At 40.2% G+C, this 25,934-nt stretch overlaps 1 protein-coding gene across 2 annotated transcripts in view; it reads right to left on the bottom strand.

Annotated features, from left to right (window-relative positions):
- Positions 1-25,934, bottom strand: part of gpc6a (glypican 6a) — a 743,431-nt gene that overhangs the window by 142,265 nt on the left and 575,232 nt on the right. For both annotated transcript variants that reach the window (XM_034192493.1, XM_034192502.1), the window contains exons 5-6: positions 18,145-18,275; positions 4,439-4,582 (exon numbers count right to left, since the gene is read on the bottom strand). In XM_034192493.1, coding sequence (XP_034048384.1) covers positions 4,439-4,582; positions 18,145-18,275 — 275 coding nt within the window. The remainder of the gene's footprint in view (positions 1-4,438; positions 4,583-18,144; positions 18,276-25,934) is intronic.

Raw genomic sequence — 25,934 nt, 5'->3', positions numbered from 1 at the left:
TGGGCGGCCAGCGCTAGAGTCCTGGGGGTCCAAACTTCTTCCATTTACAAATTATGGAGACCACTGTGCTCAGTGGGACCTTCAAAGCAGCAGAAATGTTTCTGTACCCTTCCTCAGATTTGTGCCTTGACGCATTCCTGTTTTGGAGGTCAACAGACAGTTCCTTTGACTTCATGCTGTGTTTGTGCTTTGACAATACATGTCAGAGCACAAACCCAGCATAAAGTTAAATGAATTATTAAATTAATTTTAAATGAAACATCAAGGATGATCAGTGGAAACAGGATGCACCTGAGCTCAATTATGAGCTTCATGGCAAAGGCTGTGAATACTTACGTGCATGTGACTTCTTAGTTGTTTTTTGTTGCAAAAATCACACAAGAAAGAAACCTTTTCACATCGTCAATATGGGGTATTGTCTGTAGAATTTTGAGGAAAAAATTAATTTCATTCATTTTGGAATAAGGCTTTAACATACGAGGTCTGTCCAAAAAGTAACAGACCTTTTTATTTTTTTCAAAAACTATATGGATTTGAATCACGTGTGATTGCATCAGTCAAGCTTGAACCTTCGTGCGAGTTTTTTCACGCCTGTCAGTTGCGTCATTCGCCTGTGAGCAGGCTTTGTGTGAGCAGTGGTCCACCCCTCTCATGGGATTTTTATTGCGAATAAATGTCTGAACGATTTGGAGCTTTGCTGCATCAAATTTTTCCAGAAACTGTGAGAGACCTCCAGCTGGACACCATTCGGAAAATTTAGATGGCTTTCAGGGATGATTTTATGGGGATTACACAGATTAAGGAGTGCTCCAGCCGGTTTAAAGACCACCCACAGCGGCTGAGAGCGCAGCGCGCTCCGAGCGCCGATCGACAGGCTCAAACCCCGCTGAAACAACCAGATCATTTCCAACGTGAAGGCTTTGTTGATCTGGGACGTCTGACTTTCACAAAAAAGGCAGAAGGCGTGAACATCAGCACTTTTTCTGCACATTCTACTGTTACAGGAGTTTTTTTTCATGGAAAGAGAAGTGGAGGATTGCGCGGCACAAAACCACCCCCGTGGTCGTCTCACAGTACGGCTTTCAGGTGGTTTTCAGACAGCTTCCGGTTGCTTTTCAGTCGTGTGAGTATCCGAGAAATTGTGCATGAACTGGACATGCCCCAACATGTCCTGTGAGGCTTCATCACGGCGTTGCTTTGCGCCATGCAGCTCCATTGCGACGCGCGAAATTCTGCCGCACGTCTGTCTCAATGTGCCGAAAAAGTGCTGATGTCCATGTCTTCCACAATTCCTGTGCTAGTTAGACGACATACCGGATCAAGACAGCGTCGAGTTTAGAAATGAACGGCACATTCCACTTTTACAGGAGTTTTTGTCATGGAAAGAGGAGCGGAGGAACTCCGCGCGTCGCAGCGGAGCCGCATGGCGCAAAGCCGTGATGAAGCTTCACAGGACATGTTGGGGCATGTCTAGCTCATGCACAATTTCTCGGATACCCACACGACTGAAAAGCAACCGGAAGCCGTCTGAAAGCCGTCCTGTGAGACCAACACGGAGGTGGTTTTGTCCCGTGCCATGAGCGGCACGGTGGTGCAATCCTCTGCTTCTCTTTCCATGAAAAAACTCCTGTAACAGTAGAATGTGCCGAAAAAGTGCTGATGTCCACACCTTCTGCCATTTTTGTGGAAGTCAGACGACGTCCCGGATCAACAAAGCCTTCATGTTGGAAATGATCTGGTTGTTTCAGCGGGGTGTCAGCCTGTCAATCAGCACTCGGAGCGCGCCGTGCTCTCAGATGCTGTGGGCGGTCTTTAAACCGGCTGGAGCACTCCTTAATCTGTGTAATCCACATAAAATCGTCGCTGAAAGCCATCTAAATTTTCCGAATGGTGTCCAGCTGGAGGTCTCTCACAGTTTCTGGAAAAATTTGATTTGACAGATAAAGCTTAAAGACTTTAAGTGAATAAATCTAATTACAATTTAATGATAAAATTTGAAACCAATTAATTTTAAGAAAATTATTAACGAAACCTATGAATATGTTTTAAAAGAAGAAGAATAATAAGAAGAAGCCACTTTGTATCCATTGACAACAAACCCTTTTTCTGGAACCTTTAACTGGGCCACTTAGCTGATCCGCTGAAAAGGTGGTTTGGATGGCCCGTCCATCCATCATTGATGTAGGTTCTTTGCAGCATGCTCACTTGGGTCAGGGGTTAACTCAGTGGCCTCCCCGGGTGTTCCCAAAGGCTTGTGTCAGCTGGCTTTACCGACAGGATGGCTGCTTGCATTCAGGTCGTCAGCTTGGACAAGGCATTTGTTGAAAATGGTTTTTGGTAGCTTTTAAAAAGTTTGTTGGAGCCAGATTAAAAGTCTTAGTGAATTTAGAAAAAAAAGTTAAAACTTTAAAGGCATTGGAAAATTAGCCGACAGAAAAGGAAAGTCGCTTTTCTGCAAATTTGCTATTATTTTGGAAAGTTCAGATCGGAAGTTCCCTTAAAACTTCGAAAGTCTTGATGCACCTTAAAGCGTCAGGTTAAAATTCTCAAAAATTGAGACAAGAATAAAACAAAGAATGAATGCCACATGGTAGCTTTAGGTTAGCTTAGCATGGGGCTTTGTTAACCCAAAAATAAGATTAAGCATTTAACAAAGAAAGAGAGAGAGAGCAAGCAGAAGAGTTGCAAGAGTGGCAAGAGGAAAAAGAGTGGGGTAGAGCAGAACTCCGTTCTAACTTTTAAAGGGGGACTGATGTCACTAAACTCCGCCCATTTAGGGTGTGAAATCTCACAGAAACTTTATGTGTTGAAAGGGCAGACACAAATGATTCAGCTATTTAAAGACATTAACTATTTTGGTACACTATTCTTCTAAGACACTCGAATGGATACACATTATTAATCGTTACTTAAGCACTCCATTTGGTCTAAACAGAATATTTCACCATCAACATATTGATAATGCAGAATGATCACACATCAGTTACAAGGAACACATGTCAACTAAATGGAATGTTTATATGCAAAGCATTTTATTTGATTAATCAATATAAACAACATTAGAAATTTTTATATATGAATAAAATAATACTGATGCAATTATTTTATTTTAAACAAAAGGTCTTTTCCTTTGCTTAGACCTTAAGATAAAAGCTGATTGTCAAGACTCAAAGTTTATAGCCATGTGTTATCATGGGGGAAGGTCCTCTGGCAGGGTGGAAAGGTTCTGACCTTTGCATGAAGTCATAAAATTTGGGTTCTCCTGGCCTGGAGAAGCTCAGATTCTGACGTGAAGCAATTATAATGTCATGTAATTCATAGTGACTGAAATTTAATCGTTAAAAAGGCAAGGGCTCCCTTTGAAGAACTTCGAGTTACAGTTCTGCTTTGCTGTGAAGCACAGTGTTGGCCCATGGGGGGGGGGGGGGGGGGTATCGGGCTTATCTCCAGGCGGCACAGGAATTTCTCAATTGGGGGTGGAAACACAGTCTCTGTCCTTAGTTCAAATCTCAGGTTTTTGTTGAGACAGCATTAATGTATTTATTTAATTAGGGTGAATTGAGGCCATGCTACACATAAAATGTGGAAAAAATCAAGCACTGTAAATTCTTTCTGGATGCACTGTATAGAACTCGCTAAATTTCTTATTAAATCTCATTTTTGTGCTAAATTCACCTATTTGCATAATCAACGCCCACTATTTTAAGCAGTTGGGTGGACAAAACCCGAGATTGCATATTCATGAAGGCAAAAATGGACAATACACACTATTTTGGGCATTTGAGAGACACATCCCTCAGTGCGCATTGTCAGTAAATCAGCATGAACATTTTTTTTATTTTTTTTTACTGGAGTTATGTTGTTTGCATGTTTTTACACATGCAAACATTTAGTAAATCAGGGCCTGTGTGGTTTAACTACATCCTGGAAATGATCACTCATGTCAGAATGCACTGCTTGGATTCTTAACCATTTGTTACACATTGCAAAATTATTTATCATAATGTCTGTTCACTGGTGTTTAAACTACTGTGGATGAGTTGATGGGGAACAAAGGTTTTAAGCCCTTATAGAATGGAAATCACAAGACATTTTCTAATACACTATACGGGAATTGCTCAGAATCGATAAGGTCAAAAGTATGGGTTTGATGCAGAGTGGAAGACATCTATCATACAAAACGACACTGTCTATGTCAACACTGACAGAATTTATGACCTTTAGCCTGAACACTAAATGTCTAACATATGGATCTTATCCGTAGCAAGACTACAGTAAGTTCAGCACGTTTCTGAGATGCCTCCAACCAACATACGTGAAGGATTCCCCATCACCATATAAAATCCATTAATTGCTGTTTCAGTTCTTCAAAGTGAATAATCTTTTCAATGTGTGTTTGTCTGTGTCTGTGTGTCCATCAATCTTTTTTTGTACATACCAGTCTTTCCATGCTGGTTCTAGAGGCTATGGTGGGTCTCTCCTCAGGGGGAAAAGGTCTGAAACGCGCAATAAACACATCTGAAATCCCTCGTGTCATCCTGCCCATTCCTGAGGGCTTCGGCTGGCCACATCCTTGGAAAACCTAAGCCCAAAAGACAGAGGGTGATCTAATGAACAGTAGTTATGACTACAGATATATAAGAAAGGAAAAATTCAAGAAAAAGGAAAACACCTGTTTTACTCAGATTCCTGTTTAAGGCCCCCTCACACAGGCCCAGATCCAGACTGGTTTGGACCGATGCAGTTGCATTGGTCAGATTTTTTTACGCATCGTTCATCATCGGGGGAAAAAAAAAAAACTTGAATAATCCCAAGTAGTGCCGAACGTGTCCCCGCAGTGAACACAGCTTTTGATTTGATCCCACAATGCACCACACAGGTGTACACAGGAAAATTCAAACCGGATCAAACAAACATACCGTCAGTCCAGTCGAGTCGATGATCATGGCATCCAGGAAAAAAGTTGTGCAAGGAAAATTGGGTGGTTATTTCAGCAAGAAATGGTGAGTGGTTTATAAATAGTTTTCAGACAATAGGGTGTTTGAAAGGCATTCTATAATGACTGAAATTACATTTGCGGTGGTTTTCTGACCATACATGTCAACCTATACGGATTGTCTGTAAATTATATGGATTTTTCTGAGTTTCAGAGTCATACAGACGTACAAATAAAGTCGGATATTCAGGGTTTGGTCTGCAGTGGTTCTGTAATCAACCGTTTCTGCAGCGCGACTCTACTTTGAAGCGTGAACCATTGAAGCAATGCTTCGATCCACTAGCTCATTGGTTCTTTGATTTGCTGCTCTTCAGAAATGGCAAGTCTGCTTCTTAACCCTTCTCAAAGCCATTAAAATACCGTGAGTCACTTTTGTGTGTATTAAAGTCACTAACTGGGACTCTTGTTGCTGTCAAGAAACGAGAATCGTCCTCCGTTCCGTTGGCACAGCTCCAAACACTGCGCGGCTGTCTGCTGAGACAGAGTCCACTCGGAATGAATAACTTCAAAATTAATTGCCGCTTTAAATAAAATGACTCCTCTTACAAATGTTGTAATACAGACAAGAAACTGTCGAGATTCATGGCGTCGAACAAACAGTACGTTGGACACAATATGCAGACTCAGGCTCAGAAGGTTGAATATTTAAAGGTTTTATATCGAAAAACAGGCACAGGTTCAGTAAACAGGAGATCAGTCAGCGTGGCAAAGGTAATCAGCAGATGTGAGGCAGAGGCAAATGTCAAAAACAAGCTGGGTTCAGAGGCAAGGAGAAACAAGGTTGTCAGAGCTGAGGCAAAATCTGAGTCCAAAGAACTAGCAATGTTCAAAAACACAGTGAGTCAAAAATCAAGAGGCAGAGGCAAAAAACAAACTCAAATGCAGAGCAAGGTCATACACAGAAAAGCAGATGGTCAAGGACTAACAAAGCAATACTAACCTGTAACGCAGACAAAGTCAAACGAACTGGCAGAGAACATAGAAAAATGCAAGGCTTAAATAATAGGGTGTGATTAAGGAAAGTGAAAACAGGTGTGTGAGAAAGTTCAGGAAGGAGACAAAGCTGAGACAAACAAAAGCAAGAGAGTGCAATAAAACAAACACTACGCAGACAGAGAGGTGTGGAAGAAAGAGACAAAGATGAAGCAAACAGGTGCAAGATAGTACAGAAAAGTAAACACTAAGCAGGCAGAAAGGAAGTGGAAGGTGAGTCCCAAAAATAATGCAAGAAAAACCTACACCTGGAAGGAGCAATGGAACAAAATCAGGAAAACAAAAGTGAGAACTGAAAAGTGATCAACAAGAGAAATAAAGGCTGGGGCTGAAACTAAAACAGAATTAACATGTGGCAAAAGCATAACAAACAGAAATTACAAGCAATAGTGATAAGTGGTAATATGCAAAATAAAACCAGTGACTAAAGTAATCCTAAAATGAAAATCAAAGACAGGGGACATGAACACAGACAGAACCAAGATAAAAACTCAGGCCCAGGGCATGCCATGACAGAAACTGCAATCGACTAAAACATTTTTTTCCTCCCAAAATGAAACGCGCTGTATTTCTTTACAAATTCCTGACGTGCAGTATAGCACAGCTGCAGCTCACATATATGCCTGAAAGGAAATGCTTTTGACAAAAACTACAGAGTTTAAGGATCCAGAGAGAGGATCCTTAAACTCCAGTGACAAATTTCATATTTATTTACTTTAAGACTCAATAAAATGTTGTTCAATTTCAATTTAATTGGCTTATAAAGTGCCAAATCACAACAAAAAGCCATCTCAAGGCACCTCACATAGAACAGTTCAACATAAAAAAATTTAAATAAATAAATAAAAAAATCAAATACATAATTAAAAACAGAAGTAAAAGAATAAAACAGATAAAAAAAATAAAAACTATTCATAAGAAAGAGAATAAAAAGACTAAGTCTTGACTTAAAAATGTCCACGGACTCCAACTGTCTCATGGTCGCAGGAAGACCATTCCACAGAGCGGGTGCATGATAAGAAAAAGCCAAATAAAAGAATGAAGATTATTGAATAACAAGACACGTACGATTTTTATTTTATCATTGGGACAAAATGCATCTGTCAGATTTTCACTCTGGATCCAGCCCTGCCTTCACACATAACACGACGAGCGCACGAAAGATGAATTGCATGCATGCCCTGCTTCATTCATGTCATTTCATGACTGTATGTCTGTGACCATGGGTCATCTACAGAGGAACAGACGGTTCATACTTGTATTGTCTGCTCAATAAGAGGGATTCAATAAAATGCAGTGTTTTTATGGTGTGTGTGGTTTTTTTAAATACATCTATCTCCAGACATAAATGCCTCTACTGGTGGTTGGCTCTCACTGCGGTATTGTATCACTTCCTGTTCCGGAGCACAGCGGTGTTTTGCTGTATCTGTTAGCTGTTTAATCTGCGTAGTTAGATTGATCTAGTTAACTAGATAACGATTTGTTTCACAGTGTAATCTTCACGTGCCTTAACTAAAGCACTCCCTCTGCTGAATCACCTCTAAATTATTTACACATTATTCACTTTGTGTGTTTTTAGCAATCCGCTAGCTTAGCGCAGCTACTAGCTCTTAGCCGGTTTAGCATGGTAGCTTCTCCTGTCTTAACCGCACTTTAAATGAGTCAACACCTCCGAGTCACACTAACTGTCAGAACGCTCGTAGCACGGGCCGAGGCGGAGGATTAGCAGCAATCTTCCACTCCAGCTTATTAATTAGTTATTATATTAGAGTCAGAGCTCTATTGAGCTGAGTATTCCTTTAACTTTAACCAGTAATGACTTCATGACTTTGTTTGCTAATAAAATTTTAACTATTAGAGAAAAAATTACTCATAACCATCCCAAAGACATATCGTTATCTTTGGCTGCTTTCAGTGATGCCGGTATTTGGTTAGACTCTTTCTCTCCGATTGTTCTGTCTGAGTTATTTTCATTAGTTACTTCCTCCAAACCATAAACATGTCTATTAGACCCCATTCTTACCAGGCTGCTCAAGGAAGCCCTACCATTAATTAATGCTTCGATCTTAAATATGATCAATCTATCTTTATTAGTTGGCTATGTACCACAGGCTTTTAAGGTGGCAGTAATTAAACCATTACTTAAAAAGCCATCACTTGACCCAGCTATCTTAGCTAATTATAGGCCAATCTCCAACCTTCCTTTTCTCTCAAAAATTCTTGAAAGGGTAGTTGTAAAACAGCTAATTGATCATCTGCAGAGGAATGGTCTAATTGAAGAGTTTCAGTCAGGGTTTAGAATTCATCATAGTACAGAAACAGCATGAGTGAAGGTTACAAATCATCTTCTTATGGCCTCAGACCTCAGTGCTGCTTTTGATACTGTTGACCATAAAATTTTATTACAGAGATTAGAGCATGCCATAGGTATTAAAGGCACTGCGCTGCGGTGGTTTGAATCATATTTATCTAATAGATTACAATTTGTTCATGTAAATGAGGAATCTTCTTCACAGGCTAAGGTTAATTATGGAGTTCCACAAGGTTCTGTGCTAGGACCAATTTTATTCACTTTATACATGCTTTCTGTCGCCAGGCATGCCAAAATACAGGTAAATGATGGACAGAGAGGCTAATCTGTGATTGGCTGTTGCAGTCTGAGTGGAGAACATATATACATATTGTTAGCATTGCATGTTGTGGCATGTCCAGCTCATCCACAATTTCTCGGATAGTCACACGACTGAAAAGCCACCGAAAGCCGTCTGAATCTTCTGAATGGTGCAAGAGCTGGGCATGTTACAACATGTCCTGTGAGACAAACACGAAGGTGCTTTTGTCCCGCGCCATTAGTTTATTATGGAGTCCCACAAGGTTCTGTGCTAGGACTAATTTTATTCACTTTATACATGCTTCCCTTAGGCAGTATTATTAGACAGCATTGCTTAAATTTTCATTGTTACGCAGACGATACTCAGCTTTATCTGTCCATGAAGCCAGAGGACACACACCAATTAGCTAAACTGCAGGATTGTCTTACAGACATAAAGACATGGATGACCTCTAATTTCCTGCTTTTAAACTCAGATAAAACTGAAGTTATTGTACTTGGCCCCACAAATCTTAGAAACATGGTGTCTAACCAGATCCTTACTCTGGATGGCATTACCCTGACCTCTAGTAATACTGTGAGAAATCTTGGAGTCATTTTTGATCAGGATATGTCATTCAATGCGCATATTAAACAAATATGTAGGACTGCTTTTTTGCATTTGCGCAATATCTCTAAAATTAGAAAGGTCTTGTTCTTGTTGAGCCTGGTTCTTCTGGAGGTTTCTTCCTGTTAAAAGGGAGTTTTTCCTTCCAACTGTCGCCAAGTGCTTGCTCACAGGGAGTCGTTTTGACAGTTTGGGTTTTTCCGTAATTATTGTATGGCTTTGCCTTACAATATAAAGTGCCTTGGGGCAACTGTTTGTTTTGATTTGGCACTATATAAATAAAATTGATTTGATTTGATTTGTTGCTTTCAGGCATTGTTCCACACCTTTTACAGGACAGCGATGGTAGCACAGTGATAAAGCTTCTGACTGGCAAACAGAGTTTTTGTAAATTGCAGGTTCGAATCCCATAGGTACCATGTATTTTTTTTTCACAGCAGCTGCGGGATGTGTAACCACATCCCGCAGCTGCTCACACTGTGTTCCCGCTGTGATGGGTTCTGTCGCAGTGGGATCATTCATGTCTGCACGTGTGCTTGATGTTTTCGTGGGTCGCTCATACGTGCTGTTCCGCCGTTATTTGCCCTGATTTGTAGTTATTCATACTATGTGTGAAGGGGTCCTAAGCGTTGTAATAAAAAATATTTTCTCAAATTTTTATGTTGGCTTATTTGTTCAGTTGAATGTCAAATAATATTTTAGAATCCACATTATTTACTTTCTAAAGTTGACTAAACTTTGCACCAAGCCAGGGCTAAGCCTTTCTTTGCAGAGTACACATTCATTTTGGTCTACAAAATTTGCAGTTTGCTTACACCATTAGTTTTCCTTTTAAAACCCCTGTCACTTTATTCACAGCACCCTTCTCTGTAATTTAATAGAGAAAACTATACCCAGACAGCCTGGAACCAGCGAAGTCTACTTTTGCAGGCTCTGCCATTATAAAAAAACATTATAAAATAACTCTTAGTGGTACATTAATTCATTATAACACATTTTACTGTGCCACATCATGGGATGCTGTGCTTTAAAATATGAGTTGAGAAATGAATACTTAAATTGGGCATGGTAAAGCCAGCAGTACACATTACATAACTTGGATTGGATCGTGGACCACAAAAATGTGAATGAAACGTCCCTAATGCCATACTATTTAATAACACATATAGTATGATTGTACAGAAAATAGTTTAATTCTGCTGAGGCCAAATGAAATGGCTGATTCTACTGAGGCTAAAGTAAAAAAAAAAATTTGGCTGAGGCATATATATGGTTTCTGCCTAAGCCAAATTGAAATCTTCTCCATCTAGAATTTTGGATGTTGATTTTGCCTATACATTCGAAATATGGCAAATTAAAAAATCATATCACAGGCAGAAAAACATGTCTAATATTAATTAAGTTATGCCAAAATCAGTGCATTAATTTAGACTAACAAATGATGCAATCAAGAACATGTAAAAAAAAAAAAGATTAATTAAATTTACTGATGCCCTTGGACCAGAATTTTTGACAGAGATCTGAATTTTTGAAAATGTGTTCAATGTTAAAGATAGGGATTTTTCCAATTGTTCAAGATTTTTCCTTACTTTGACCTTTGACATTAAAATGTAATCACTTTCTGCGTATCAGGATATGAATCTTCAATTAAAGTTCATAATGACATATGAAACGTTGTGGGCTCCAGGCTGTTCACAAAAAGACAGACAAACGGACAGACAAACAAACAAGGGTGAAAATATAACCTCCAACTTTGTTGGCAGAGATAATAAGTAATGACATCAGTGTTTGGCAACGGTGCTTTCATTTCCTGTTTTGGATAGCATAAATTTCTCGCATATGATTATTACTCACCGCACAAAACAACAAAAACTAATATCTGCACAGATCTTCTGTGCCTCAAAAATTCAAAAATTCATTCACTGTGCTTCAGTGTGAGAGGATTGTGTTTTCATCCCTGCAGCCTTTGAAGGCCCAAACAACATTCCACTAAACAGCACAGCTCATTAGCATTCCTCGCTGGGCACCCGGCGGCCCTGTGCTCTGTTTGTGATCGACCACTCCAATGCGCCACATGGCTCTTGCGACAAAGGGCTGTCCTTTCTCTGATCTTTATCAATTCTTCACCGTGGTTACATTTTCACAAGCGTGCACATCATACCAGCATTTTCGGCAGGGCTGTGCAGTGCGAAAAAATAAAATACACTTGAAAATACAGAGATTGTGTACTGACCACACATTAAACACAGAGGGAAAGATCAGAAATTCAGAACCAACTTTCAGGTCAGTTATCACCAACCTTGTGCTAAAAAGCTGTAAAATGTCAAGGGCTTGATATGAAAAAGTTTATATTTTTCATGAATATCACTTACTGAGGCGTTGCTGGGCCATTAGCATAGATTTACATTTACACTACTTGTCCATTCCTGCCTGCAGTAGCGGACGGGTATCCCAATACATGCCCGCAGTGCATAAAGTGATGACGTCATAGCATGTGCAACCCAAGAATGGTCCGCAGACGATAACATGAAAAGGCAAGAAGTGTGTGTTGGTCCCAATATGGATATTCCGGATGATTTTGTCATGGATAGTACGACAATGAACAGCAGCCAAAGCAGCCAGCTTGATGAGGATACCCTGCCGAATTTGGAGAGTAGCACAGTACCAGCCAACACGACAAAAGTTAAAGTGAGCCAACTTTTATGTACGCGTTTGCTGGGTGTCGTGCGTTTTGAAATGACATTAAATATTGTTAATGTGATTCCACGTGTTGTGTATCTCAGTAAGTGATAATGAAAATAACATGTAGTTGTCGTGCAGTATGCATTTTCAGAGGCCCGACGTCTATGCCCAGTCGCCCAAAATGACAGATATTCACCCTCCAAAAGTATGTTATTGTATTAGTATGTAGTTGGAAAGCAAAGGACCAGAATATAAAGTTGCACTACTTTGACAAAAAGACTGAAAAAAAATGCTCTTTTGCATTTGCTGTTCCAAATTTCAAATTAGCCATTTGTTAGTAATCGAGAATCAAAGACTAATGCAATGTTCTGTGAGGTGCAAGAGAAAACCAGCATACAGGGCAGTATGTTGACAATCTATCATGCATGATTGAAAGCACATAGTGCAAGTGTATTTCGGGTGTGTCCAATTCCGCTTTGCCCTTTACAATCTGAACACAAAGTATCAAGCGTGCCACAAAGGACTTGCATTTAATATTTTAAATAATCATGGGTGTATAATAAAATACAAATATAAGCGTGCCTTCTGTCATTCTCTTCAAGAATTGCGTGAAGTGCAGCCCGAATCCCTATATAGACCCTGATATCCATTGGTACTGGTCCCTATCTCCACATTTTGCAGAATGAAGCTGATAAGAGCCTATGACTCCCCTGGATGAGATGCCAATCCAACAGCCCATGGCCCATACGCATTTACAGTTGGGTAGACTGACACAACGCAGATTAAGAGTCCTATGCCACTGGGTTGACACAGTGTGCGAGCAGGTGTGGTGGATTAGTGGTTAGCGCTGATGCCTCCCAATGAGAAGGTCCCAAGTTCACTTCCAACTTGGTCCTTTCTGTGTGGAGTTTACATGTTTATCCAGTGTTTGAGTGTGTTCCCGCAGGATGCTCTAGTTTCCTTTCACTTCCAAAGACATTAGGGGGGGTGATGGTCTAGTGGTTAAGCGCTGGACTTAAGACCAGAGAATCCTCTGTTCAAATTCCAGCCTGACTGGAAAATCACTAAGGGCCCTTGGGCAAGGTCATTAATTAATAATTAATGTGTAGTGAGCACCTTATATGGCAGCAGTCTGACATCAGGGTGAATGTGAGGCACTGATGTGTAACGCACTTTGAGCATCTGATGCAGATGGAAAAGCTCTATACAAATGCAGTCCATTTACCATTTTTAATTTATCCAGGTTATGTGACCTGATGACTCTAAATTCACCGTACATTTGAGTGACAGTGTGAATATGGTGGTGGCAATGGTGGTTGGCTCTCACTGCGGTATTGTATCACTTCCTGTTCTGGAGCACAGCGCTGCTTTGCTATATCTGTTAGCTGTTTAATCTGCGTAGTTAGATTGATCTAGATAACTAGATAACGATTTGTTTCACAGTGTAATCTTCACGTGCCTTAACTAAAGCACTCCCTCTGCTGAATCACCTCTAAATTATTTACACATTATTCGCTTTGTGTGTTTTTAGGAATCCGCTAGCTTAGTGCAGCTACTAGCTCTTAGCCGGTTTAGCATGGTGGCTTCTCCTGTCTCTCCCGCACTTCTCTGTGCTGGGTGTGAAATGTTTAGTTATTCCTCAGCCTCCTTTAGCAGTAATGGTACTTGTAATAAGTGTAGCTTATTCGTAGCTTTGGAGACCAGGCACGGTGCAGAGTAGCTACCTAAACTCTGTGAGTGAGATAGATTAGCTCGTCAATACTTTTACATCCTCATTGAGCACAACTTTGGATGCTGTAGCTCCTCTGAAAAAGAGAGCCTTAAATCAGAAGTGCCTGACTCCGTGGTATAACTCGCAAACTCGTCAAACTCGCAGCTTAAAGCAGATAACCCGTAAGTTGGAGAGGAAATGGCATCTCACTAATTTAGAAGATCTTCACTTAGCCTGGAAAAAGAGTCTGTTGCTCTATAAAAAAGCCCTCCGTAAAGGTAGGACATCTTACTACTCATCACTAATTGAAGAAAATAAGAACAACCCCAGGTTTCTTTTCAGCACTGTAGCCAGGCTGACAAAGAGTCAGAGCTCTATTGAGCCGAGTATTCCTTTAACTTTAACTAGTAATGACTTCATGACTTTCTTTGCTAATAAAATTTTAACTATTAGAGAAACAATTACTCATAACCATCCCAAAGACATATCATTATCTTTGGCTGCTTTCAGTAATGCTGGTATTTGGTTAGACTCTGTCTCTCCGATTTTTCTGTCTGAGTTATTTTCATTAGTTACTTCCTCCAAACCATCAACATGTCTATTAGACCCCATTCCTACCAGGCTGCTCAAGGAAGCCCTACCATTAATTAATGCTTCGATCTTAAATATGATCAATCTATCTTTATTAGTTGGCTATGTACCACAGGCTTTTAAGGTGGCAGTAATTAAACCATTACTTAAAAAGCCATCACTTGACCAAGCTATCTTAGCTAATTATAGGCCAATCTCCAACCTTCCTTTTCTCTCAAAAATTCTTGAAAGGGTAGGTGTAAAACAGCTAACTGATCATCTGCAGACGAATGGTCTATTTGAAGAGTTTCAGTCAGGCTTTAGAATTCATCATAGTACAGAAACAGCATTAGTGAAGATTACAAATCATCTTCTTATGGCCTCAGACAGTGGACTCATCTCTGTGCTTGTCCTGTTAGACCTCAGTGCTGCTTTTGATACTGTTGACCATAAAATTTTATTACAGAGATTAGAGCATGCCATAGGTATTAAAGGCACTGCACTGTGGTGGTTTGAATCATATTTATCTAATAAATTACAATTTGTTCATGTAAATGGGGAGCCTTCTTCACAGACTAAGGTTAATTATGGAGTTCCACAAGGTTCTGTGCTAGGACCAATTTTATTCATTTTATACATGCTTCCCTTAGGCAGTATTATTAGAAAGCATTGCTTAAATTTTCATTGTTACGCAGATGATACCCAGCTTTATCTATCCATGAAGCCAGAGGACACACACCAATTAGTTAAACTGCAGGAATGTCTTACAGACATAAAGACATGGATGACCTCTAATTTCCTGCTTTTAAATTCAGATAAAACTGAAGTTATTGTACTTGGCCCCACAAATCATAGAAACATGGTGTCTAACCAGATCCTTACTCTGGATGGCATTACCCTGACCTCTGGTAATACTGTGAGAAATCATGGAGTCATTTTTGATCAGGATATGTCCTTCAATGTGCATATTAAGCAAATATGTACAATCCCTGGCAAAAATTATGGAATAAACGGCCTCGGAGGATGTTCATTCAGTTGTTTAATTTTGTAGAAAAAAAGCAGATCACAGACATGACACAAAACTAAAGTCATTTCAAATGGCAACTTTCTGGCTTTAAGAAACACTATAAGAAATCAGGAAAAAAAAATTGTGGCAGTCAGTAACGGTTACTTTTTTAGACCAAGCAGAGGGAAAAAAATATGGAATCACTCAATTCTGAAGAAAAAATGATGGAATCATGAAAAACAAAAGAACGCTCCAACACATCACTAGTATTTTGTTGCACCACCTCTGGCTTTTATAACAGCTTGCAGTCTCTGAGGCATGGACTTAATGAGTGACAAACAGTACTCTTCATTAATCTGGCTCCAACTTTCTCTGATTGCTGTTGCCAGATCAGCTTTGCAGGTTGGAGCCTTGTCATGGACCATTTTCTTCAACTTCCACCAAAGATTTTCAATTGGATTAAGATCCGGACTATTTGCAGGCCATGACATTGACCCTATGTGTCTTTTTGCAAGGAATGTTTTCACAGTTTTTGCTCTATGGCAAGATGCATTATCATCTTGAAAAATGATTTCATCATCCCCAAACATCCTTTCAATTGATGGGATAAGAAAAGTGTCCAAAATATCAACATAAACTTGTGCATTTATTGATGATGTAATGACAGCCATCTCCCCAGTGCCTTTACCTGACATGCAGCCCCATATCATCAATGACTGTGGAAATTTACATGTTCTCTTCAGGAAGTCATCTTTATAAATCTCATTGGAACGGCACCAAACAAAAGTTCCAGCATCATCACCTTGCCCAATGCAGATTCGAGATTCATCACTGAATATGACTTTCATCCAGTCATCCACAGTCCACGATTGCTTTTCCTTAGCTCATTGTAGCCTGGTTTTTTTCTGTTTAGGTGTTAATGATGGCTTTCGTTTAGCTTTTCTGTATGTAAATCCCATTTCCTTTAGGTGGTTTCTTACAGTTCGGTCACAGACATTGACTCCAGTTTCCTCTCATTCGTTGCTCATTTTGTTGTGCATTTTCGATTTTTGAGACATATTGCTTTAAGTTTTCTGTCTTGACGCTTTGATTTCTTCCTTGGTCTACCAGTATGTTTGCCTTTAACAACCTTCCCATGTTGTTTGTATTTGGTCCAGAGTTTAGACACAGCTGACTGTGAACAACCAACATCTTTTGCAACATTGCGTGATGATTTACCCTCTTTTAAGAGTTTGATAATCCTCTCCTTTGTTTCAATTGACATCTCTCGTGTTGGAGCAATGATTCATGTCAGTCCACTTGGTGCAACAGCTCTCCAAGGTGTGATCACTCCTTTTTAGATGCAGACTAATGAGCAGATCTGATATGATGCAGGTGTTAGTTTTGGGGATGAAAATTTACATGGTGATTCCATAATGTATTCTTCAGAATTGAGTGAGTCCATATTTTTTTTCCTCTGCTTGGTCTAAAAAAGTAACCTTTACTGACTGCCACAATTTTTTTTCTTGATTTCTTATAGTGTTTCTTAAAGCCAGAAAGTTGCCATTTGAAATGACTTTAGTTTTGTGTCATCTGTGATCTGCTTTTTTTTCTACAAAATTAAACAACTGAATGAACATCCTCCGAGGCCGGTGATTCCATAATTTTTTCCAGGGTTTGTAGGACTGCTTTTTGCATTTGTGCAATATCTCTAAAATTAGAAAGGTCTTGTCTCAGAGTTTTGCTGAAAAACTAATTCATGCATTTATTTCCTCTAGGCTGGACTATTGTAATTCATTATTATCAGGTTGTCCTAAAAGTTCCCTGAAAAGCCTTCAGTTAATTCAAAATGCTGCAGCTAGAGTACTGATTGGGGACTAGAAGGAGAGAGCATATTTCACCCATATTGGCCTCTCTTCATTGGCTTCTTGTTAATTCTAGAATAGAATTTAAAATTCTTCTTCTTACTTATAAGGTTTTGAATAATGAGGTCCCATCTTATCTTAGGGACCTCATAGTACCATATCACCCCAATAGAGCACTTCGCTCTCAGACTGCAGGCTTACTTGTAGTTCCTAGGGTTTTTAAGAGTAGAATGGGAGGCAGAGCCTTCAGCTTTCAGGCTCCTCTCCTGTGGAACCAGCTCCCAATTCAGATCAGGGAGACAGACACCCTCTCTACTTTTAAGATTAGGCTTAAAACTTTCCTTTTTGCTAAAACTTATAGTTAGGGCTGGATCAGGTGACCCTGAACCATCCCTTAGTTATGCTGCTATAGACCTACACTGCTGGGGGGTTCCCATGATGCACTGAGTGTTTCTTTCTCTTTTTGCTCTTTATGCACCACTCTGCATTTAATCATTAGTGATTGATCTCTGCTCTCTTCCACAGCATGTCTTTTTCCTGATTCTCTCCCCTCAGCCCCAACCAGTCCCAGCAGAAGACTGCCCCTCCCTGAGCCTGATTCTGCTGGAGGTTTCTTCCTGTTAAAAGGGAGTTTTTCCTTCCCACTGTCGCCAAGTGCTTGCTCACAGGGGGTCGTTTTGACCATTGGGGTTTTTCTGTAATTACTGTATGGCTTTTGCCTTACAATATAAAGCGCCTTGGGGCAACTGTTTGTCGTGATTTGGCGCTATATGAATAAAATTGATTTGATTTGATTTGAATATATATATATATATATATATATATATATATATATATATATATATATATATATATACAAAAGACTGGCGGGCTTTCCTTGGTGTACCCCAACTCTCATCCAGTGACTCCTGGGATAGGCTTTGACGCCTTTGTGATGTTTAATTGGAATATGTTGGTTTAGAAAATTAATTGATGGATAAGAGTTACTTGAAAGAAATACTTTTTCTTTTGCACATAATCTATTTGTTTTTTGCAATGCTTTCTTTGACTGTTTCATCTAATCATAGTAGTTGAGACACAGCAGATGAGAGCACAGTCAACAAACTTGTTTCCATATACATTACCTTTGCTGACACTTGCATGCTGTTGTCCTGCATGATCATGATAGCTTCTGAGATCTTGACGTCTATTGGCTCAATCACTGCTTCAATGTTGAATGGTCCCTCCAATCTGTCTGCCACCAGTAACATTGCATCTGTCATAAAATAAGATAAATGTCAGCTCAGTGATATTAAACACTCAAGAAACCCAGAACAAAGAACCCTGAGCAAAGAAGACATTTCACTTTGCCAGAGATTAGTCACCTCTCCATGCGCTGCCATAATTTGCACAAGATGAATTCCGGTTCTTTGCACAACTTACAAGAACACAAAAATAGTCAAACAATGGGCAAAGCAACCTGATTACGCTAGATGAGACTGGGCATAAATCGATATTTAAAACTGATTACCCACCTATCTACCACTGTTCATTTTCATTGAAATAATGCAATATTAAAATGTGGTATGTTATTAATATGCATTCGAGGTCTGTTAGAAAAGTATCCGACCTTTTTTTTTTTTTTTTTTTGCAAAAACCTGATGGATTTGAATCAAGCGTGCTTGAATGAGCCAACCTGGCAAGCAGCATTTGTGTGAGGTCATGTGAAGTGCTCTCGGCGTTTTTTCATTGCAAGGAAAATGACGGAACGACTGGAGCAGGGCTACTGCATCAAATTTTGCCAGAAACTGGGCGACAGCCAGGTGGAAACCATTCGGAAGATTCAGACGGCTTTCGGTGGCTTTTCATTCATGTGACTATCCGAGAAATTGTGGAAGAGGTGGGCATAATTTTTCGGAGTCCAGCATGTCCTGAGAGACTTCAACACGAAGGTGCTTTTGCTCCGCCATCAGTAGCTTCGGCACAAATTTCACCACCACTCTTTTCATGGCCAAATCTTCTGTCACAGTGGAATGTGCCGAAAAAGTGCTGATGTCCATCTCTTCCGCAATTTCTCGGATAGTCACATGATGGTCCCGCATTACCACAGCGTTCACGTTGATGGCTGACCAGCGCGTGGCTCGCTCTCCACTGTTGTGAGGACGTCTTTAAACCGGTTGTACCGCTCCTTAATCTGTGTGATGCCCATAGCATCATCAGCGAAAGCCATCTGAATCTTCCAAATGGTTTCCACCTGGCTGTCGCCCAGTTTCTGGCAAAATTTGATGCAGTAGTGCTGCTCCAGTCATTCCGTCATTTTCCTTGCAATGAAAAACCACCGAAAGCACCACACGTCCTCACACAAAGGCTGCTTGCCAGCAAATGATGCAATCGGCAGGCATGAAAAAATTCACGCATGCGCACGAAGGTTCAAGGTTTGCTCATGTAAGCACACTTGATTCAAATCCATCAGGTTTTTGCAAAAAAAAAAAAAAAAAAAGGTTGGATACTTTTCTAATAGACCTCGTATGTCTCGGACATAAATGAGCAAAGCTCGTCAGCATCTCACCATGTCATTTAGGTCCTTCAGAATTTATTTTGAGTAAATGCTTCAGGGAGGCATTAGCATGGCAAAAAACTTTCAGCTTCGGGGGGGGGGGTCCGCCCCCAACCCAGACCCCCGCCTTTTAAAGCATTTTTCTTTCTTTGCCTCTCACATGCCTGGAAAAGCTCCTCGCCATCTAACCATGTCCCTCTGGTCCTTCAGACGTTTTTCAGTAAAATTGTTTTTGGGAGCATGAGCATGACTAAAACCTTTAAGTTTCTGCATTTTTTTTAATGTAGATGTAAATTAATATTCAATGTTTTCAGCTAGTTGACAGTATGTCTGTACAATATGGCAAAATTATCATATCTCAATATTGTCATATAAATTGTCATGTAAATGTCACTTATATACATGCTGTCCATGTTCTTAGGTGGGTAGGGAAAGTTCCAATGGGATAAAAAAGCTTTTCAACCTACCATCCCTGGTTCTCAAGACCAGGCACCTAAGTGGCTCTACTCTCTTTTTTTAAGATATTTCGGTGTACCTTAGTAAACACTAGTAGAGTTCCACCTTAGATTTGAAATGTATAACAGAAGATATACCTTACTGAAATTTCATATCAATATGATATACGATATGACTATGATTTGACATAAAGTTCAGCAACACTGAAAATTAAACATTCTTAAACAAAACAGTAATAATACCACACTCATTTTGCACTCTTCATAAGGTTATGATACTGTGCCCTCTGTTCCAAAAGTATTGGAACACTTGGAATTTCACACATTTTAATTTGTTTATGCCATTTTAAATACAAGAAACACAAAAAAATTCTAAAATGATCTTCCTCAAACTCAAACTGTAAGCAAATCCCTAAAACTTGATAAAACCTGTAAATAATAATCAGTTTTATTGCCAGTTTTCTTTAGACAAGTCTGGGGATGGAAACATGAATATTTCCAAGTCACTGAATATGTCTTAGACCTTATTTACATCAATTACGAAGAAATACAAAAGTTTCTTTCACCGAAACATCAAATCTAGGCTTTCATCTCAAATGTACTTTCTGTCAAATTGTAGCTGAACTTCCAGGTCTATTTTTTAGGAAAATCCTCCTCTACACCACTTCATCAGGAAGAAGGATTTTATATTTTTAATTAATTTATATCAAGTTGTAGAGATTTGCTTTTAATTTGAGTTAAGGAAGATAATTTTAGAAAAAAAAATGTATTTTAAATGGCATAAACAAATTAAAATGTGTGAAATACCAAATGTTGCAATACTTTTGAGGGCAGCTGAGAGTGGAATGCTGGAAATGGTGATTCAAGCATCACATTAGGCACAAAAAATCCATAGACATGAACTCCTTATAAAAAACAAAACAAAACAAAAAAAAAACTGATTGGCCACTTGAATTTTCAATAGGCAGCCAGGCAGGGGTCAATTGAAGAATTAGACCGGGGTCAAAATTAAAAGATGCTCCAATCATATAGAAAACTACACCACATTATTTGCCTGATCATAAAGATTCCAAAAAGGTATAGTTTGGACAATCTGTGGCTGAATGTTATGGAGTTATGAGGTAAAAGCAGCAAGAATGGTGACAAAGGTCAGTTTCAGTTTGTACAGGGGTCAAAAGTTAAAGTTGCTCCATTAATTTTGCTCCAGCTGTATTTGTGCTGAATTTAATGCTTGTATCACCATTTGAAGGACTGTTTCAGTTATCTGCTGCACTAATAAGCCAACAGAGCATGAACCAGCTGTTGTCTGTTAACTTAAGTGTGTATGTAAGGCAACCTGAATTAAAGGAGAAATGCTGCTTTTAACAACCTGGTCCTTATTTCTGACATAACATACAGTCATTTACCCACCAATGTAAATTTGGTGTGATTAGAAGTCCATAGTTCAAACAACGTGTTCAGTCCAAATCTGAAGCAAACATTTTTCTTCTTCTACCAAAGTGGATTAGAACTTTTTGTGGTACACAGCACAAACTACTGGACAGGAGGAACCTAGCAGTCAATGTGACTCACTGATTTGAAAATGCAGCTTTTTCAACCAGACGTGTGGTGCCGTGATATGTCAATCATCTGTGTCCAATCAGTTTTCAGGGGAGTCCAGTGAAACCCCAGCCTTCACTCTAGCTCCACCCATGCCAGGAAGTGTTCAACATTTCATGTTTCACTGTGACTGATAAATTGGCACTTCCTGTTTGAGTGTGAGCTTGCCACTGAGTTCCTGCGACATTCCATGGGATCTCGTCTGTCACTCCAGGAAGTTTCGATCCAGGAAGTGTTTGACATTTGAACATTTCCTATTTTACTGTGGATTTGAAAATTGGCACTTTCTGTTTAGGACGCCCTGTAACATGAGTGAGCTTCACGCCGCTGTGCGACGCTTCGCTCATATTATTAAAGTGCCACACTGTGAGATGTCAGCAGTGACAAGATTCTGATATGCTCATTACATGCCACGGTTGTCTCTCCAAAAAGCAATTAAACATTTTATGTGGACGGTTGAGAGCTGGTTAAGTGGTAGGGGCATGGAGGAAACAGACAACAGCACACAGCTTAACGTTAGTTCTATGATCGCATATCAACACTCCCCCCCCAATTTTCATATCTGTGTGTTGACAATAGTAGTTCAGTAGGTGGCTGGTGCAAGCCTCTGAAGCAAGTAACACATTTCATCAAAAAAAAAAAAAAAAGTAAAGATCAAGCTACAACCTGACCACTCATATTTTGATCAATAACATGCAGTTATTATATCAGAAAAAGGATTACAAATCACAGAAGCTGTAAAATAGACAGTTGCATAATTTATTTTTCAAGGGCAGCAAATAGGTGAAGGACAGCATCACATGACAAATTAGAACCTTGTAAGTTAGTCTTCATAGGAGAAGAAATTCAAAGTGCATCATGACATAATGGGTAATATAAGTATTGAACATATCACCATTTTTCTCAGTAAATATATTTCTAAAGGTGTTATTGACATTAAATTTTCACAAAATGTCATGAACAACCCAAGTAATCCACACAGACAAAGAAATCAAACCATAGATGTCCATAAATTAAGTGATGTGTAATAATGTGAAATGACACGGAAAAGTATTGAACACCTGGTGAAAGGGAGATGTAAAAAAGGCATTGATAGCCCAGACATGAGCTGAAATCTATCAGTAGTTAGAAAGCATTCCTGCCCTCTGTCAGTGCAAATTAATATGAGCTGGTTCAGTCACAACTGATGGCCTATTAAAAGGTGTCTCATTACCAAGGTGTCACAAATGAAACATCTCATGATGGGTCAAAGCAAAGACCTCTCTCAAGATCCTCACAACATTATTGTTGCAAAACGTACTGATGGCATTGGTGACAGAAGGATTTCTAACCTTCTGAATGCTCCAGTGAGCACTGTGGGGGCCATAATCTGGAAGTGGAAAGAACATCATTTCACCATAATTTGGCTACAACCAGGTGCTCCTAGCAAGAATTCTGACAGAAGAGCGAAAAGAATGATCAGATAAGTTGTCCAAGAGCCACAGACCTCTTCAGAAAGACCTGGAATTAGTACGTGCAATTGTTACAAAGAAAACAATATGTAATGCACTCAACCGCCGTGGCCTGTATGCACGCTCACCACACAAAACTCCATTGCTGAAGAAAAAGCATTTTGAAGCTCACCTTAAGTTTGCTGCACAGCATTTAGACAAGCCTGTGAAATACTGGGACAATATAGTCTGATCAGATGAGTGCACAATTGAACTCTTTGGATGGCATAATACACACCATAAATGGCATTGCACATCACCCCAAAAGCACCACACCAACAATGAAGTTTGGAGGTGAGAACATCATGGTTTGGGGCTGTTTTTCAGCATACGGCACTGGCAAACGTCACATAGTTGAAGGAAGGATGAATATAAAACTATACCAAGACATTTTTGATAAAAAAAAACTACCAGGATGATGAAAATGAAACGAGGTTGGCCATTTCTGTAAGGTGATGATCACCAACACACAGCCAATGAAACTCTCAATGGGTTTCAGAGAATGAAAATAAGGCTAGTAGAATGTCCCAGCCAAACACCTGACTTGATTCCAATAACAATCTATGGAAAGACCTAAAGATCAGAGTTCATAGAAGAGGTCCACAGAACCTTCAAGATTTGAAGACCATCTGTGTGGAAGAATCGACCAAAATCACACCTGAGTAACACATGTGACTACTTTCTCTATACAGGAGGCATCTTGAAGGTTCATTACCAACAAAGGCTTTTGTACCAAGTATTAAATACATTTCAGGAAGTGTGTTCAATATTTTTTTTCCCTGTGTCATTACATTTTATTACACATCAATTCATTTCTGTACTTGTTTTCTTTGGTTTCTTTGTATGTGTGTATTACTTGGACTGTTACCAACATGTGGTAAAAAGTTCATGCCAATAGCACCTTTAGAAATATATTTACTGAGAAAAATGGTGATGTGTTCAATACTTATTTTACTTGCTGTACGAGGTCTGTTAGAAAAGTATCGGACCTTTTTATTTTTTGCAAAAACCTGATTGATTTGAATCACGTGTGCTTGCATGAGCAAACCTTGAACCTTCGTGCGCATGCGTGAACTTTTTCACGCTTGTCGATTGCATCATTTTCTGGTAAGCAGCCTTTGTGTGAGACGTGTGCAGCACACTCGGCGGATTTTCATTTCAAGTAAAAAGACGGACTGACTGGAGCAGTGCCGCATCAAATTTTGCCAGAAACTGGGCAACAGCCAGGTGGAAACCATTCGGATGATTCAGACGGCTTTCGGTGACTTTTCAGTCGTGTGACTATCCGAGAAATTATGGAAGAGGTGGGCATGTCACAGCATGTCCTGTGAGACTTCAACACGGAGGCGCTTTTGCTCCGCCGTCAGAAGCAGCATGAATTTCATAGCCACTCTTTTCATGGCCAAATCTTCTGTCTTCTACAGTGGAATCTTCTATAGTGGAATGTACCGAAAAAGTTGCTGATGTCCACCTCTTCCGCAATTTCTCGGACAGTCACACGACGGTCCCGCATCACCACAGCGTTCACTTTGGAAATGATCTGGTCATTTCAGCATGTTGATGGCCGACCGGAGCATGGCTCGCTCTCCACCATTGTGCGGACGTCTTTAAACTGGTTGTACCACTCCTTAATCTGTGTGATGCCCATAGCATCGTCACCGAAAGCCATCTGAATCATCCGAATGATTTCCACCTGGCTGTCACCCAGTTTCTGGCAAATTTGATTGTGGCGCCTGCTCTAGTCGTCCGTCTTTTTCCTTGAAATGAAAATCTGCCGAGCGCACAAACATGTCCCACACAAAGGCTGCTTACCAGGAAAGACGCAATCGACAGGCGTGAAAAGTTCATGCATGCGCACGAAGGTTCAAGGTTGGCTCATGCAAGCACATGTGATTCAAATCCACCAGGTTTTTGCAAAAAATAAAAAGGTCCGATACTTTTCTAACAGACCTCGTATGTTGTATATCGGATGAAATATAGGTATGGCAGGGTAAGTATAATTCTAAGCAGGCAACACCAAACATTTTTGAACAAAAATTGAGGTTTTTCATGAATTTTTCATGCGCTAACATAAGTGGGTTCATGACACACATATACTTGGCTTTTACACAATGAAAGCAATCATTAAAAGAAATAAAATGAAACATCCATCCATCCATCCATCCATCCATCCATTTTCTTCCGCTTTATCCGGAGTCGGGTCGTGGGGCAGCAGCTCAAGCAAAGCTGCCCAGACCTCCCGATCCACACATACCTCCCCCAGCTCCTCTGGGGGAACCCCAAGGCGTTCCCAAGCCAGCCGAGAGATGTAGTCCCTCCAGCGTGTCCTGGGTCTTCCCCGGGGCCTCCTCCCAGTGGGACGTGCCCGGAACACCTCTCCAGTGAGGCGTCCAGGGGGCATCCGGAAAAGATGCCCGAGCCACCTCAACTGACTCCAAATCTCATGACCATAGGCGAGGATCGGAATGTAGATTGATCGGTAAATCGAGAGCTTTGCCCCCCTACTCAGCTCTCTCTTCACCATGACGGTCCGATACAGCGACCGCATCACTGCAGATGCTGCACCGATCCGTCTATCGATCTCACGCTCCAGCCGTCCCTCACTCGTGAACAAGACCCCGAGATACTTAAACTCCTCCACTTGAGGCAAGGACACTCCACCGACCTGAAGAGGGCAAAGCACCTTTTTCCGGTCGAGAACCATGGCCTCGGATTTGGAGGTGCTGATTTTCATCCCGGACGCTTCACACTCGGCTGCAAACTGCCCCAGTGCATGCTGAAGGTCCTGATTTGACAAAACCAACAGCACCACATCATCCGCAAACAGCAGAGAC

Source organism: Thalassophryne amazonica, chromosome 2 (assembly GCF_902500255.1).
Source record: "Thalassophryne amazonica chromosome 2, fThaAma1.1, whole genome shotgun sequence".
Classification (NCBI taxonomy): Eukaryota; Metazoa; Chordata; class Actinopteri; order Batrachoidiformes; family Batrachoididae; genus Thalassophryne; species Thalassophryne amazonica.
The sequence above is the reverse complement of the archived record's forward strand: the minus strand, read 5'-3'. Positions and strand labels throughout refer to the sequence as shown.